This window comes from Cervus canadensis, chromosome 21 (genome assembly GCF_019320065.1).
Source record: "Cervus canadensis isolate Bull #8, Minnesota chromosome 21, ASM1932006v1, whole genome shotgun sequence".
Classification (NCBI taxonomy): domain Eukaryota; kingdom Metazoa; phylum Chordata; class Mammalia; order Artiodactyla; family Cervidae; genus Cervus; species Cervus canadensis.
Genome location: NC_057406.1, coordinates 38,157,333 through 38,175,176, shown reverse-complemented (window position 1 = coordinate 38,175,176; position 17,844 = coordinate 38,157,333). Strand labels below are relative to the sequence as shown.

The following is a 17,844-nucleotide window of genomic DNA, read 5'->3' as shown; positions in this document are numbered from 1 at the left end:
ATAATCAGTAGTGCTGAGATTCAAACCCAGATCAATCTGCTTCTGAAGCCCATGCTCTTAAGCAACATCCAATAGCCACAGGTAGCTCCCAGGTGGTACTGATGCTGCTGGTTGGGAGACCACGGTCTGAGAACCACTCTTCATAAAAGTTAACAGCTGACAGTTATAAACAGCCCAATAGTGAAAACAGGGCTAAAGGTTTGCAAGTCAGTTTCACAAATGTTATTAATAGTATAATCAAGAATTCCATAACAAAAGTAATGTCTCAGAGTTATCAAGTACAGCACATTGAATGTTACAGGAGGTGGAGACCGGGCTGACCACAAGATTCTCTGCCATAATATTTATCTAGAAATTCATAAGCTGACTACAGAGCTAAATGTGTGATGAAAACGAAGTCCATCAGGGATGTATAGCTGAGCAAAGCTGTATAAGAAGAGAGATCTGTGAGTTTCTTCTAGATTTTGGTTTTATGCCACATCAGCCTTTTTTTCTTATTCTTAAGGACCATTAGTTACAATGCATGCATACTTGCCCTGGAGCCAGACTGGGGTAGGGTCTCTAAAGTCTAACTCTCTTATTTACTAACTGGGTGACCTTTGGTGGGCTTCTCTGATAGCACAGATGGTAAAGAATCTGCCTGTAATGCAGAAGACTGGGTTCGATCCCTGGGTTGGAAGTCACAAAGAGTTGGACATGAGTGAGTGACTAAGCACAGATCTTTGGTAATTTAATACTTCTGGTCTCATTTATCTCATCTATAAAATTTGGATATTAATAATTCTCACTTCACAGCATTGTTGAAAAATCAATGAGATAAGACATGAAAGGGGCTTCTCAGGAGGTGCTAGTGGTAAAGAATCTGCCGGCCAATGCAGGAAATAAGAAACACGGGTTGGATCCCTGGGTGGGGAAGATCCTGTGGAGGAGGGCATGGCCACCCACTCCAGTATTCTTGCCTGGAGAATCCTATGGACTGAGGAGACTGGCGTGCTATAGTCCATGGGGTGGCAAGAGTCAGACATGACTAAAGTGACTGAGCATGCAAGTCATGAAAAAGTCATTGAGTAATGTCTGCCATGTACTAAGTATCCAGTAAGTGTCAGCTATTATTACTTGTCCCACAGCTGAGTTAGGCCATGAGATACAGAAGAGACTTTTGTGCTTCTCTTGATGATGGTTTATACAAAGTCTCATGCTGGTACCAGCAGATAAAATATAGTCATCAAGTTTACTGGGTGTCTATAATGTGCTGTGCTATCAGATACACATCTCTGTTAGATGTCAGCAGGCCTAAACACTGGAAAGGAGACTTTGTAAAAAATTCATATTTAAATCTTCTTTTTGCTAACCTTGTACATTCCAGACACATATATTTAACTCCTATGGCAACCCTATGAGGTCACTGTTTTTAAACATTGCAAGCTGAAGGGTAAGAGGTATAAATTGACAACAAATTGATAAAGTTTTTCAGACCAAAGCTTTCAAATATATAAATTAAGACATGAGGTAATATATTCATAATCTGGGAAGGGAGTGAGAGAGATTGAGACTCAAATGCTCATTCACACATGTATTTCACTTGCATGTTTTTCCCTTAGAGGAATTTACAGAATAACAGATGTGTAGTAAGAGAAATATTAAGTTATCATAGATAAAGTATACAACTTGCAGCATTTAGATAACTGAAGGTATAACTGCATGGCTACTTAGTAATCTTATCTGTTTATATTAATAATATGATATGATATAACATGTAAATGACTCTCCAAAAATTTGGAGGAAAGCGACCCTCAATTTAGAAGAAAATTAAGGAAGAGTTTGGATGAACTTGTGATAGATTTGAAGCCCGCTGAGTCCACTCACTTACTCCTTGGAAGAAAAGTTATGACCAACCTAGACAGCATATTAAGAAGGATAGACATTACTTTGTCAACAAAGGTCTGTCTAGTCAAGGCTATGGTTTTCCCAGTAGTCATGTATGGATGTGAGAGTTGGACTATAAAGCTGAGCACCGAAGAATTGATGCTTTGAACTGTGGTGTTGGAGAAAACTCTTGAGAGTCCCTTGGACTGCAAGGAGATCCAACCAGTCCATCCTAAAGGAAATCAGTCCTGAGTATTCATTGGGAGGACTTATACTGAAGCTGAAACTCCAATACTTAGGCCACCTGATGCAAAGAACTGACTCATTTGAAAAGACCCTGATGCTGGGAAAGATTAAGGGCAGGAGGAGAAAGGGATGACAGAGGATGAGATGGTTGGATGGCATCACTGACTCAATGGATATGAGTTTGAGTAAACTCCGGGAGTTGGTAATGGACAGGGAGGCCTGGTGTACTGCAGTCCATGGGGTCACAAAGAATTGGACACGACTCAGTGACTGAACTGAACTGAACTGAGTCCACTTGGAGAGTTTTAGCATTTTGATTCTCACTCAGTAATTTGCAGAATATATTTAGATTATCTGCTCATTTGCCCTTGACAGGGTCAAAGCACTCTTTCCCCTCTTCAGGGAAAACACCTCAGATTTCTTTTTTTTTTCCTTCAGGAGGTTTATTCAGTTACAGTATATTTTCCATCCAAGTCTGCCTCTCCCAAAGAATCTCAAATTTGACCTCATTTTCTCCTTTATTCCACCAGCATATTCTAATCCAATCAAGAGCTGGTTTCAACATTCAGCACATTAGGGAAAGGGCACAATGGCTCTTTCAAAGTGAAGTGAAAAAGCTTTTCAAGGTTCTTCTTCCAGTTAAACACCTTCCAGAAATGAAAGATGTTTCTTGCATTTGGCCATAGATTTCCATGAGCTGTTGGTCGCTCTCTTGTTTTGTCTCCTCTCCTCTGCCTGCCCAGATATTCTGGGTCCCATCTGTAGCTGGGGCTATAAAAGAACATTGCAGTGAGTCACCATCCCCCAAGACTCTTCCCATAAGGCATACCTTACTGTCTAGGATCTGGAAAACCCTCTGCTGCAGGGTCTGGCCCGCCTTGGGCCTCACCAGGACATAAATGACTTTCAGGTCTGGACTGGTACGAAATAGCTTCTCCATCAACACTTTGCCCAAGAAGCCTGTGGCCCCAGTAATTAGAATGGACTTGCCACCATAGAAAGCTGCAATCATGGACATGATTCTTCCTTTTGTCTTCTATAACTTCAGAAAGAGGTTCCTGAAAAGAAAGAGAAATAACAAAAGATTACATTCTCAGAAGTGCTAAAATGCAGTCATTTAAAATGTTGCTGGCATTTCCAGGAGTTTTGAAGGCAGGAAAGGATCAGATGGAGCAATAGCATCATGGTTTATTGGCAACACAATTCATTTCAATCAATATTTATTGAGATTAATCTCTATGCCTGACATCATGCCAGCAACTGTGGGCAAGAAATGAGTAAGATGTGGTTTCTGCTCTCAAGGAACTGCTTGTCGTCTAATGGAGGAGACAGCTTCCTAGAAACTATAAATATTATATGGTAATTCTAAGACCAAAGAAAGCACAAAGGAAGGGTACATAGCAGGACCTGGAAATTTCAGGAAGGCCCCTATAGAAGGTGACACCAGTGGTCAAACTTGAAAAGAGATAAGGACTGGGGTAAAGGCATTCCAGACCAAGGAAAGATCAAAAGCAAAGATCCAAGGTGTGGTGTAGGATGCCATATGGAGAAATAATACAAGGAATTCAGTGTAGGAGAATGTAATTAATAAGGTTAGGAGTAGCCCCAAACCTGAAACACCAAAGATGAGAACCGTTATCAAATTTTAAAACTTATGATGTAATTTTTAAATTCGGTTAAAGTTTTATTTTATTAGAACAAAATTTTTTTGATGTGGACCATTTTAAAAGACTTTATTGAATTTATTACAGTATCAATTCTATTTTATATTTTGGTTTTTTGGCTGTGAGGCATGTGGGATCCTGTCTCCCGGACTAGGGATTAAACTCACACCCCCTGCATTGGAAGGTGAAGTCTTAACCACTGGACACCAAGAAGTCCCTCAGTTGCAGTTGTATTTAGAGAAAATCATTTCTAGGAGCAAGTCTGGTGGTGGGCTGCCAGATGCAGCACTTGGATGCTGTGACTTTTGAGAAAAAGCACTCCACGTTATACAAATGCAACAAGAAGTGTTTGGTCTTTAAGCCTGGCCTCAAGATTGTTGATTGGAAGCAGTGGAGCTTTGAAGGAAGCAAGGCCGTAGTGTGGGAGCAGACCTTCCATTCTGCCCTTGGCTGTGCTGCCTGCAGCTAGTTCTTGGCCATTTGTGTGTATATCTGATAGAAAAAAAACTCCGGGGACTGGCCTGGACATCAGGGCTTGTAAAGAAGAACAAACAACAAGTGAAAAAGTCAACACCCTGCCTCTTTAGCTCTAGCCAAGTTAACTCCAGTGACTCCTTAACAAATAATGACTTTTCAAGTTGTTGTTCAGTCACTAAGTCGTGTTTGACTTTGCAACTCCGTGAACTGCAGCATGCCAGGCTTCCCTGTCCTTCACTGTCCTTCCCTCTAGGAGTCTGCTTAAACTCAGGTCCATGAGTTGGTGATACCATCCAACCATCTCATCCTCTGTCACTCCCTTCTCCTCATGCTTTCAATTTTTCCCAGCATCAGGGTCTTTTCCAATGAATTGGCTCTTCACATCAGGCAGCCAAAGAATTGGAGCTTCAGCTTCAGCATTAGTCCTTCCAGTGAATATTCAGGGTTGATTTCCTTTAGGATTGACTGGTTTGATCTTGTTGCTGTTCACGGGATTTTCAAGAGTCTTCTCAAGCACCACAATTTGAAGACATCAAATCTTTGGTGCTCAGCCTTCTTTATGGTCCAAATTGGTATAAATTATGGTCCAATATGGTATAAATTATAGTTGTAATTTATACTTTTGAGCATCTTGAGTCTATGTTCTTGGGCAGAACTCTTTGCCTTTGGAGGATTCATTCATTAACAAATAATTTTGTGCACCTGCTATGCCAGACTCTAAGTTCTTAAGATAAACAGTTGGATAAAGCAAATAAATTCTTGCTGTCCCTCAAGCAGAGGAGGCCAGGGATATACTGATAAATAAATACACTGACAAGTTAATTACAGACTGTTACAAACATAAATGTAGTAAGGATCAATGAAAAAAATCACAATCATCAATGTCATTCACTTTAGGGACCATTGTGGATTTCAAATATTAGCTATATTCACTGAGTTATTTAAATTCTGTTTGTTAAAGGTTGATATGAGAATAATATTTTGAAGAGCACATTTGGACCTTGTGCAAAAGAGCAATGAAAGATACTTTTTGTCATGTTACATAAGGTTACTCATATTACAGTCTATCCAGTTGTTTTCTCAAGAATGTAACATGTGGGGAAAGTATTGAATATTCTTGCCTTGCCTGCCTTGAAGCTCAGAACAGTGATATCATCAAGTTTGGAAGGCAGTACATATTCTAGTTTAGCATTCAGTTTCTAAGCAAGACTGTCTAAAATCAAATCCCAGATCTACCACTTACGAGGTATGTCATCTCAGGCAAATTATTAATCTCTCAGTGCTGTAGTCTGTTCATCAGTAAAATGGGGATAAAGTATCCAGTTACGTGAATGAATACATGTAAAACCCTTAAAAGATACAACTTACCTCTAGTACTGTCTATTAGTATTGTCACTGCTTCCACATTTTTCATCTTAATGGTGTCCGGCTTTTCCTTTTGACATGTATTTTATATGCCTTCTTTTGGAAATATGAGGAGATGATTTATACTCAGTCATCAAGCCAAATAAAGTGCCTTCCCCAAATGCAACTCTACTTAATGATAAATCTTTCCAACTCCTTTACATATAAAAATGTTTATGTTATTAGTCATAAATGAGCATGGTTGGCAGGAAAATATAGATGGGAAACTGAATTTGGAAAGTGCAACTTCCCAACCTCACTGGTTCTGAAGATGTTATGTGCTTGTTTTGTAATAATGTGTGCTTTCGTGGAGTCATATTTTCTAGAAATGCAAAGATACTGTTAAGATTTTTGGTCCCAGACAAGTTTGCCATGTGTGAGGAAAAACTTTAGAGAGCAGGTTGCATATCTCTAATGAACCTATTTCTTGTGGGACAGAAGAAAACTTGATGTGTCCCCAAAGAATGGAATGTGCCTGCCCACAGTCCAAGTATTTCTCAAACACAACAAAAACCATAGCACAGTATAATGAGTGCTCTGAGAGGGAAACAAAACATAAGCCAGTATCTCCTGGCACTCAGTACCCAATTGGCAAAAGCAGGTGGGGTGGCAGGGGAGTTGTGGTCAAGACTCTAATTAAAGCAAGTGATTCTGAAAAACGTCAAATCAAAGCGACATCAGAGATGTTTCTTTAAACTTTTGCTTCTGCTCTCAAGCTACTGGCTTGGTTATTGAACGCAGAAACTCCCATATAAAATTTGGCCCTGGAAGCCCCGTTTTACCTGTCATAGATTTGCAAGGCCCAGGAATCGCTAATTCTTGATATAATTCATTTGGACTTCCGTGGTGGCTCAGACAGTAAAGATCCACCTGCAATGCGGGAGACCTGGGTTCAATCACTGGGTTGGGATGATCCCCTGGAGGAGGGCATGGCAATCCACTGTAGTATTCTTGCCTGGAGAATCCCCATGGACAGAGGAGCCTGGTGGGCTACAGTCCATGGGGTTGCAGAGTTGGACATGACTGAGTGACTAAGCGCAATATAATGTATTAAAATAGTTAAATTGTTTCAGGACTTCCCTGGTGGTTCAGGGGCTAAGACTCGTGCTCTCAATCAGGTGTCCCCAGGTTCAATCCCTGGTTAGGGAACTAGATCCCATACACTGTGTCATATGTCACATGACACAACTAAAGATCCCACATGTTGCAACTAAGACCCAGCACAGCCAAGTAAATAAATAAATACTTAAAAAGCACATATTTTAAAAAATAGAGTGCAGAGAGGTCTGTGTACTCTTCTTTCAGCTTCCTCCAATAACATCTTATATCCCCATACATATAATTTAAATAATTATAAAAAAATAATTAAATTGTTTCAAAAATTAAAATAACTTTGCACTCAGAAATGGAGGATATATAACTCTAGAAGGAAGAACATGTTTAGAACATGGCTTACCTTTCATATAGTCTCAGATTACTAATGCAGAAAGCAAAGGCCACTTTCCTATTCCTCATACTCTACATGGTGTGTGAGAAGCCTAAACTGCTTTGACAATATCTGAACCAGCCTGTATAATGCAAGGCTGAATGACGAATAGGCTGACAAGGCTGACTGTGAGAGTCAGCCAATGCATTTTTAACGACTGTCTGCATGTGCCAGGCACTGTCCAGGCACTGGGACTGATAGTGAACAGGCCTTATGCAGCTTAGATTCTTTCTTCCTATATTCTGGAGCATATTTTCTCCTTAAGATCACCAGTTCTCCATGGTAATGAGTGGGATTCATAGTTGCCACTCTCCTTTTGTTTTCTAGAAGTGAGGCTGTTCTCATTTCTAGAGAATGGGTATTAAAACATTGAATCACAAACAGTTGTGGCAAGTTAAACATTTTTTGCAGGTTTAAGCATATGGGAACTTTAATTATTCTTTGGGTGGTTCCTCTGGAAAATAAAAAACTTAAGATTCAAAAAATCATTTAAGGTAGACAATCCATATTTCTTGGTAGCCCTTGAAAGGAAAAAATTTTTAAAAAGAAACAGGTGTTTCGCCTCTCAGGAATCATACTTTGTCAAGGCTTTTTGGATTTTGCAGTATTAACATTTTGGGAGGGATAAATATTTGTTGTGGGGGCTCTCCAGGGCAATATGGAGTGTTTACTAGCACCCTGGCCTCTTACTCACTAGAGGGTCATGATATCCTTCTGTTCCCAGCCAGGCGTGATAGCCTGACATGTCTCTGCATGCGTGCTCAGTCACTTCAGTTATATCCAACTCTTTGTGACGCTATGGTCTGTAGCCCATCAGATTTCTCTGTCCATGGGATTTTTCTGGCAAGAATACTGGGGTGGATTGCCATGCCCTTCTCCAGGGGATCTTCCCGGCTCAGGGATTAACCCGAGTCTCCTGCATTGCAGGCAGATTCTTCACTGACTGAGCCACCAGGGAACCCCAAAATGTCTCTAGACTTTGCTAACTGTGCTCATGGAGAAAAATTGCCTCCCCTTTCAGAGAGCCACTTCTTAGCAGTACTTTAAAAATTTGTCCATTTATAATGTTCTGTCCATCCTATTAAGAGTCAAAATTCAACATTTAAATTTCTATTTGTGAAGCTAAGTAGAAATATAACCCACTTTTACATTCTATTTTATCTATATTGAGTCATTCACAATTACTTACATTTACCCAAGCAAATTACACATGTGGTGAATCTTGACTGAATTCAAAATGAAGATGAAGGAAGGTTACTCCAGATAAAGATTCTCTACTTTTTATTTATCAATCTCTGTGCTATGTGTGCATGTGTGCTAAGTCGCTTCAGTCATGTCCAATTCTTTGTGACCCTATGGATTATAGCCCACTAGGCTCCTCTGTCCATGCAATTTCCGAGGCAAGAATACTGGAGTGGGTTCCTGTGTCCTCCTTCAGGGGATCTTCCCTACCTAGGGATAGAACCTGCATCTCTTACCTCTACCTTGCATTGGCAGGTGTGTTCTTTACCACTAGCACCACCTGGGTAGTCCCTCTGTGCTATAAATTAGACTATTAATCCCACCTTTAACACAGATTGAGCCTCTCAACTTCATTCATCTAGACCTATTTGGGAACATTTAAGAAAGAATGGCAATCAGACCAGCCTGAGATTGAGAAACATAAAGCTATTTAGTATTGGTTGCTGAATAGTAATAATTCTATGAACAATCAAATCAGTCTCATCTACTGGTAGTTGTGTTGCCTTTTTTTGAAGGTTCAAAGTATGTTGTATAATAGGAGAGATCTCATGTAGGCAAGTGGGGTTTTAGTTGGCGATGTGCACAGTAATATGGGCTATTGAAAAAAAATCTTGTAAAACTCAGTAAATGAAAGTTGGTCTGCTTCATCAAAATTAAACTGAAATTCTTTCAATAAGTATGCTAAATTAAGGAAATGCACTTGTAAAATAATATTCAATGAAAACAAAGGAGAACAAGAACTTGTAAAGACATGACAATGTTTATCACAAACCCCCATTGAAAGATTGGAAGGAAATAAATGACAGTGATTGTATAACAGTGTGATGGGATTAATGGTAAAGAGTTTTGCTTCATGTCTTTAATTTTCCCCATGATTTAAAAGAGCATTTAATGATAAATATTAAATAATAAATACTTTCAAAAAGTGCTTAGGAAGAAATAGCAGCTGGCATTTTTATAGTCTCTTTTTTTGTGGGCACTAGAAATACAACGAAACTTGGAAAACAAATTCCCTTATTTTAAGATGTATTTAAAGTGTGTGTATTTAAAGGTGTATTTAAATACATTTAAGATGTATTTAAAGGTGTGGCTCAACTGACATTACACAGTGTTATGGACTGAACTGTGTCCCCTCTAAATTCATATGTTGAAGCCCCTGTCTCTAATATCATGGTATTTGGAGACAAGGCCTTTGAGAGGTATTTCAGGTTAAATGAGATCATAAGAATGAGGCGCAAATTGGATAGGACTAGTGTCCCAATCGGAGAAGGCAATGGCACCCCATCCAGTACTCTTGCCTGGAAAATCCCATGGATGGAGGAGCCTGGTAGGTTGCGGTCCATGGGGTCTCGAAGAGTCGGACACGACTGAGCGACTTCACTTCCACTTTTCACTTTCACACATTGGAGAAGAAAATGGCAACCTACTCCAGTGTTCTTGCCTGGAGAATCCCAGGGACGGGGGAGCCTGATGGGCTGCTGTCTATAGGGTCGCACAGAGTCCGACACGACTGAAGCGACTTAGCAGCAGCAGTGTCCCGGAAGGCAGAGGAGGGGGCACCAGAGAACAATTTCTCCTGCAACGGCCACGAGGAAAGACCACGTAAGGACACAGTGAGATGGCAGTTGTCTACAAGGTAAGAAGAGAGCTCCACCAGAAGTTGAATTTACTAGCACCTTAATCATGGCCTTCCAGTCTTCAGAACCGTGAGAAACAAGCGTCTGTGGTTTAAGACACCCAGTTTGTGGTCTTTTCTCACAGCAACTTGAGCAGACTAACACACACAAACATGCGTGGACAGCGACATGGACATTTTTGGATAAGTGTGCAAAGTCACTCAACAATAATCTATATCCACCTTTTCCATCCTGGAGTAAGACTCTATAATGGAACAAATATCTGTCACATTGTTCCATCTTTGCAGCACAGAGGTAGGATACTCGTTCTTGATTTTTATACATTTGTGAAAATATGGACAGATCTTTTATGATAGCCAACAGAGATCTCAATAATTCAAGCCTTAAAAATCCATATATAAGTCACTGAACCTACAAGTCTCATAGCCTATTTCAATCTCTTCCATCCATGGGCTTCTGCAGCCCAATCTGTAGTCCATCCTGCTGGTCTCTTAACTGATTTTGTATTTATTTGGATCTTAAGTAAATGTATGTTCCACCTTATCAGGATTCATCAAATTTTAATCTCAGGAATACATAATTCTTCCCCTACCTCCTCTCAGCTTTATTGAGATATAGTTGAAATATAATACTGTGTAAATTTAAGGCATACAAATGTTCTGATTTGATACACTTACAAATGTATCAAAATAATTAACCTCATTGTGTTAGCTGACACCATCCTTAGCCTCACATAATTACCTTTTTTGTGGTGAGAACATTTCCAAATCTGTTCTCTTAGCAACTTTTGAATATATAATACAGTACTGTTAACCATAATCACTATCTGCCCATTAAATCCCCCAAACATATTCATCTTATAACTGAAAGGACAACATAGTGATAAAAGGGCCCTAATTAGATTCTGGTCAGAGCCCTTGGGGGCTTCCCTGTAGTTCAGCTGATAAAGAGTCTGCTTGCAATGCGGGAGACCTGGGTTGGGAAGATCCCCTGGAGAAGGGCATGGCAACCCACCTCAGTATTCATGCCTTGAAAATCCTCATGGACAGAGGTGCCTGGGAGGCTACAGTCAGTGATCCATGGGATCACAAAGAGTAGATACAACTGACCGACTAAGCACAGCACAGCAGAGAGCCCATGGCTTTACATGGGTTACAGTGCCCAAGTCCATTCTAGTCACATACACACAGACACACACACACACACACACACACACACAGAGGCACAAAAGCCAGGGCAAAAAGAAATACCCATGAAAGGCAATGATTCCCAATTTCTGAGTCAAGGAATATCTTTTACATGAGAAGAGGAAATATACAAATTGCTAGGCTTTCTCAACAGCTTAGAAACAATTTTAAAGAAATCAGTATATCTCTAACCAAATGCAATATATAACAATATATTTTAAAATAATATAAAGAGAAAAGTGACATCTGAAAGGACTAGGAATGTTTGCATAATCAAATAGTTTCTTACTTGTTTTCCTAAGTAAAACAGGCAAGTCATCTATTCTTAGTTCCTTGGATATCCATCTATGTAAAAGAGGAAGAGAAAAAAGCCCCCTTCCCCACAGAAAAAAGTATGATTTTATTTTAGTACAAACCAGGAAAATTAAATATGCTGTCTCTATGAAAAAAAATCCATATGTAAGTCACATATCTGTTGGTCAAGAACTTAGTGAAAGAAAAGTTATCATCAGAGAGCTCTTTTTTTATAACACTGGTTTCCTGAGTATATCCCATTATGTAATTCAGCAATGAACTTAGATACTTTTCACTGTGCGCTTGTTATGTAAAGTTTTTCTGGGAGAACTTTTAAGATCTTGATGGAGGAATTAATAACCCCCAGGGGTGTTGGGGCACAGGCCTCACTAATTCAATTAGCAATGCTCCATCATCAAGAGAAACCAATTTGGAAGCTGTCCCAGCTGGGGAAGGATGGTCCAGGCTGGCTTAAAAAACAAAGCTTAGCAATCACCTCAACACATTCTTCCTACTTTGCTTCTTAACTCCTTAGGAAGTCATCAAAAAAAAAAAAAAACAAAAACAAACCCTGCAATTTTAACAGAAATAACAAATGAGAAAGATATAATTTTAAAACATCACTTCATCATAATTGATTCAATAGATGTATTTTGTACCTACTGTGTGCTATACCCTGTTAAGTGTGGATAATTAATATGCAAACATTCTTGTTAACTGGTGAAGTATTATAAAAGTACATGATATTGTTACTATTGTTTATAGGTAAATCAAACTTCAGTCAGCATGTGATGATTCCAAAATCATATCAAGAGAATCACAATCAAATGTAAATCTGATGCTTCCTATTTCCTCCTGGTGAAGTAAAAATTGAGTCAGGTTATGAATAAAAGAATGGTTGATCTATTAACCCAATGGAAAAAGGAACCTAACCAAATGAATAGTAAACCAACACACTTTTTCATGCTCTGCTTAGAATTAAAGACTATTTCTTTTACGAGGTGACATGACATAGATTTTCTATATTTTCTCGGGCTCCAAAATCACTGCAGAAGGTGACAGTAACCATGAAATTAAAAGACACTTGCTCCTTGGAATAAAAGCTATGACCAACCTAGATAGCATATTAAAAAGCAGAGACATTACTTTGCCAACAAAAGTCTGTCTAGTCAAAGCTATGGTTTTTACAGTAGTCATGTATGGATGTGAGAGTTGGAATATAAAGAAAGTTGAGCACTGAAGAATTGATGCTTTTGAACTGTGGTGTTGGAGAAGACTCTTGAGAGTCCCTTGGACAGCAAGGAGAGCAAACAGTCAATCCTAAAGGAAATCAGTCCTGAGTGTTCATTGGAAGGACTGATGCTGAAGCTCAAACTCCAATGCTTTGGCCACCTGATGCGAAGAACTGACTCATTGGAAAAGACCCTGATGCTGGGAAAGATTGAAGGCAGGAGAAGGGGATGACAGAGGATGAGATGGTCGGATGGCATCACTGAATCAATGGACATGAGTTTGAGTAAGCTCTGGGAGCTGGTGATGAACAGGGAAGCCTAGTGTGCTGTAGTGCATGGGGTTGCAAAGAATCAGACATGACTGAGGGACTGAAGTGAACTGAACTGAAGGTTATAGCTGCCATACACAGTGATTATGCTGATGGATCTGGGCAACATAAGTTGAAAACCTTCTGGAAAGAATTCATCATTCTAGATGCCATCAAAAACATTTGTGATTCATGGGAGGAAGTAAAAATCTCAACACTAAAAATAGTTTGGAAGAATTTGATTCCAACCCTAAGGGATGACTTTGAGGAGTCTGAAGCTTCAGTGGAGGAGGGGCCTGCAGATCTGGTAGAAATAGCAAGAGATCTGCAATTAAGAGTGGACCCTAAAGATGTGACTGAATTCAACTACTCTTGAATCTTGTGGTAAATTATATCTTTTTTAAAGGTTGATATAAAGGTTAGTTGATTATACATACATTGATATGATACACTAAATCAGAAATCCTTATTTCTTCATTAAAGCTCCTGATCATAATCTGTGCCAATTAATTGACAGGAAACATCTGAATAAAGGTAATTATCCTATGCATTTGGAAATACACAGCTAGGGCTTCATGAAGGACTAAGTTCTGAAGTAAAGCTAACGCTTTCTCTTTTACAATTCTCTCCCTGGGAATCTATCCCATGTCAGAAGAACAATAAATCACAAACAGCACTCCTATTTTTCTCTGACAGTGTGCAATGAATTTTATCACAAAGATTTTAGGTACTTGTCTTTAAGAGAATGTACTTAAAGATGTGAAAAAATCATATACTTCATATTAGTACTAAGCCATGGGTAGTAGCTATAAAAAAATGAGAAGAAAAATACAGGTTTTATACAACAAAGTACAAGCTATCAGACAGACACCATCCATAAAAACTGCATTTGGGGCAAGTTCTTATGCTGACTGTTTGATGGTAACTTGAACAAAGAAATAAAAGCCTGTACCATACTGTCTTGATGACTGTAGCTTTGTAGTATAGCCTGAAGTCAGGCAGGTTGATTCCTCCAGTTCCATTCTTCTTTCTCAAGATTGCCATATGACCCAGCAATCCCACTGCTGGGCATACACACTGAGGAAACCAGAATTGAAAGAGACACGTGTACCCCAGTGTTCATCACAGCACTGTTTACAATAGCCAGGACATGGAAGCAACCTAGATGTCCATCGGCAGACGAATGGATAAGAAAGCTGTGGTATATATACACAATGGAATATTACTCAACTATTAAAGAGAATGCATTTGAATCAGTTCTAATGAGGTGGATGAAACTGGAGCCTATTATACAGAGCGAAGTAAGTCAGAAAGAAAAACACTAATACAGTATATTAACACATATATATGGAATTTAGAAAGATGGTAACGATGACCCTATATGCAAGACAGCAAAAGAGACACAGATGTAAATAACAGACTTTTGGACTCTGTGGGAGAAAGAGAGGGTGGAATGATTTGAGAGAATAGCATTGAAACATGTATATTATCATATGTGAAATAGATCACCAGTCCAGGTTCAATGCATGAGACAGGGTGCTCAGGGTTGGTGCACTGAGGTGACCCTGAGGGATGAGATGGAGAGGGAGGTGGGAGGGAGGATCAGGATGAGGAACACGTGTACAGCCATGGCTGATTCATGTGAATGTATGGCAAAAACCACCACAATATTGTAATTAGCCTCCAATTAAAATAAATAAATAAAAAATAAAAGCACTCTGTTTCCTTCTCCAGTTTCTATGTTATTTAAATGACTGTGGCTCAGATGGTAAAGAATCTTCCTACAATGCAGGAGACCTGGTCAGGAAGATCCCCTAGAGAAAGGAATGGCAACCCACTCCAGCATTCTTGCCTGGAGAATCCCATGGACAGAGGAGCCTGGCAGGCTACAGCCCATGGGTTTGCAAAGAGTTGGACATGACTGAGTGAATAACACCAAACTCTTTTATGATGCTGATTAACATATACTATCCAATCAAATAACCTATGTTTCATATGCTTTTCACAGTATTTACAGGATTTGTAAAATCCACTCTGTTCATTTTAATGTGGACAGGGATAGAATATTTTTCATATCTTTGTAAGCTGCTGTTTCACAGACTAACCTCTGCCATCTAGTTCTAAATTAGAACCATTATTTCAGCATGTATAGGCCAATGCAATTTATTATTAACCATTTTGTATCTAGTACACATTGATGTGTACTTATCGATCAAAAATGAATTTTTATTTCCTTTTGAATTCTGTGTTATGATAGAGATGTGGGGCAAAGGGGAAGATACAAGAATTTCTGAGGACTTCCCTGATAGTCTAGTGGTTAAGAATCTGGGCTTCCACTGCAGGAGGCACAGGTCTGATCCCTGGTCAAGGAACTAAGATCCCACATACCTGCCATGAGGCATGACCAAAAAACCCAAACAAAAGAAGAATTCCTGAGTCTGGACTCTGGCCTATCTTCTAAGGGCCTGAATTAAATCAGGAAATGAATTCATATACCATGATGGTAAAAGGGAAAGTCTGGCATAGATATAACACTATATAAAGTATAAGATACTATATGTTATTCATATATAACAATATAAAATATTAAAATTACTTTAGAGAGGAGTTTTTACTTCTTTTGAGGGTGAACAGTAAATCATCTATTTACTGTGAAACTGGTTTTTGAATAAGGTGTATGATGGGAGATGCAGAAATTCAGAAGGTATTTAAGGTAGTGATGATAATACAGCAAAGGGATATGAGAAAGTTTGGTATGTACACTAAAAACACACTAGCCTGGCTGTAGGAGATAATACCTAAAAAGAAGTCAAGGAATCCTTGGCCAAAAGAGTAGTTGACAACAGACTGTGGGAAAATCAGTACCCAGATAAAGAGGTAGGTCTCTACAAGGGCAGAAGACTTTAAACAAGTGACTGATAATGCACAAGAGGGTCTGAGAATGGAGTCTGTTTCAATGGTCCAATCTATTTCAATGGCTGAAGGTAAGGAAGAATTCAATGAGGGGCAACACAGTATGGTTCTCACATGGTATTCTTTATTCAAACTGCAGATCCACAGCCTTCTCTCCACCCCCTACCCCATTCTGACCCAGTAGATCTGGGTGGGAGTCTTCCACTGGTTATATGTGAAAAGCTTTATATAATTAGAGGAGTAATAACATCTAAATAGGGGAGATGTGAGTTTCAACTTCCACTATTTACTAGCCATGACTTTAGGTAAGTGATTTAGACATCACTAGATGCTGTTTTTTTCATTTATAAAATGGGAGCATTTTTTTGGTGGGGGGATTTAATTTAAAGAAAGGTTGGACAAAACCTGACACATTTTACTGTTGGGTCAATGAGGCTGGAAGGGAAGGGATAAATGGTAGAAACACTGCAAGGATATTTTGTTTTTTTATCTGACTAAGTAACCATGTTCTCACGCTCATATTTGTGTACATGAGTTTTCTGCTGTACAGGAACTAGAGTTCTTCAAGGGCAGAAATCTTAGTCATCATTGTGTGCTCCAGATACTGTAATCGAATGAACAAATTCAGTCTGCTCTTGCCTCTAGCTGCATTTATGTTCATCATTGATTTTATATCATACCCTTGAACCCTTTAAGGACAGTGGCTTCACTGTTTATCTCTAGTGCCTAGTAAACTCAAGGTGCTCAATCAATGTTATTTAAGTGATGAATCAATGAACAAATTGATGCGCGGAGGATGAAGTGCACTCTAATAATGGCTGGACGGTAATTCAGGTCCTTATGTCTGAAATCCTGGTCTCTGGGGACTCTGCCACACAAAATGCAAGTTGTTCTGCCTGTCACTTTGAGATGAACAGCTCCCAAGAGGCTGTGTGAACCAACTGGCTTGGAATATATTTCTGTGAAATCATTTGAATAAGTTTAGCATTTAAAGTTCAAATTAGGCACCATTTCACATGGACACTTATAAGCTACTTTAAGTCATCTTTCCTTCCAGTTCACTGAACAGGGATTTAAAATTCCATTTAGTGTGTTCATTGACACATTCTTTCCAGAATTCAGCATTTGTGGGGAAGAAAGTGACCAAAGAGTGACCAAAATGATTTTTTTCTATCATTATAAATTAAGTGATCAATTACTTGATTATTTTTAGTTCAATCAGAGTTTAAGGGTTCTAGTGAAGAATAAAACATAACAAATATCTAAATTACATAGGAAATAACAGGCAAGGGGACCCCCTACTATCTTTGCAATAGCTACTTGATCTAAGTTGAGAAATTCATCCATTCAATCATTCAGCTGCTGAATAAGTGTGTATGGTGTTCTGGGTATTGTGCCAGATGTTGGGGATACAAGGACGGACATGATACCCACCTGTTCAGGATAAGGTACTTCATCTCTCTTCACAATGAGAGTGTTTTTATTATTGAACTATTAACAGTCACAAGTGTCTTTAAGCTCATTGGCTTCCCCAGAACACATCTTAAACTCAGGATGAATTTAGAGACCTGTTAGGATCCTGGAGTTCCTTTTGGGCTTAGACAGTTCCTAGAAATGAAATTGATGGAATGTACAGCTTTTAGGTTCTCCTAAGGTATTCACAGATGTTTTTCCCACAAGTAATAAAGTACCTGCCAACTCTGACATAACTTTCCAGAGAAGGACCTTATGCCAGCATCATCTGACTTCTCCCACATCTACCTAACACTGACATCAAGGAAAATGCACCAGACAGTACTGGTTTCAAATACTTGCAGAGACTGAATTTCTATTTATTGAGCATCTGCTATGTGGTTCCCTTGTGATGAATGCCATTCATGGGTATAAC

The 17,844-nt window shown here is 39.1% G+C and overlaps 1 protein-coding gene across 4 annotated transcripts in view; it reads right to left on the bottom strand.

Moving 5' to 3' along the window:
- The window catches only part of FAR2 (fatty acyl-CoA reductase 2), a 177,246-nt gene that overhangs the window by 49,653 nt on the left and 109,749 nt on the right, over positions 1-17,844 (bottom strand). For 3 of the 4 annotated variants that reach the window (XM_043440822.1, XM_043440821.1, XM_043440824.1), the window contains exon 2: positions 2,942-3,170. In XM_043440822.1, coding sequence (XP_043296757.1) covers positions 2,942-3,130 — 189 coding nt within the window. In that variant the 5' untranslated portion in view covers positions 3,131-3,170. Of the gene's footprint in view, positions 1-2,941; positions 3,171-6,439; positions 6,462-17,844 lie in introns of those variants that run through there. The other variant, XM_043440823.1, reaches the window with a different exon arrangement.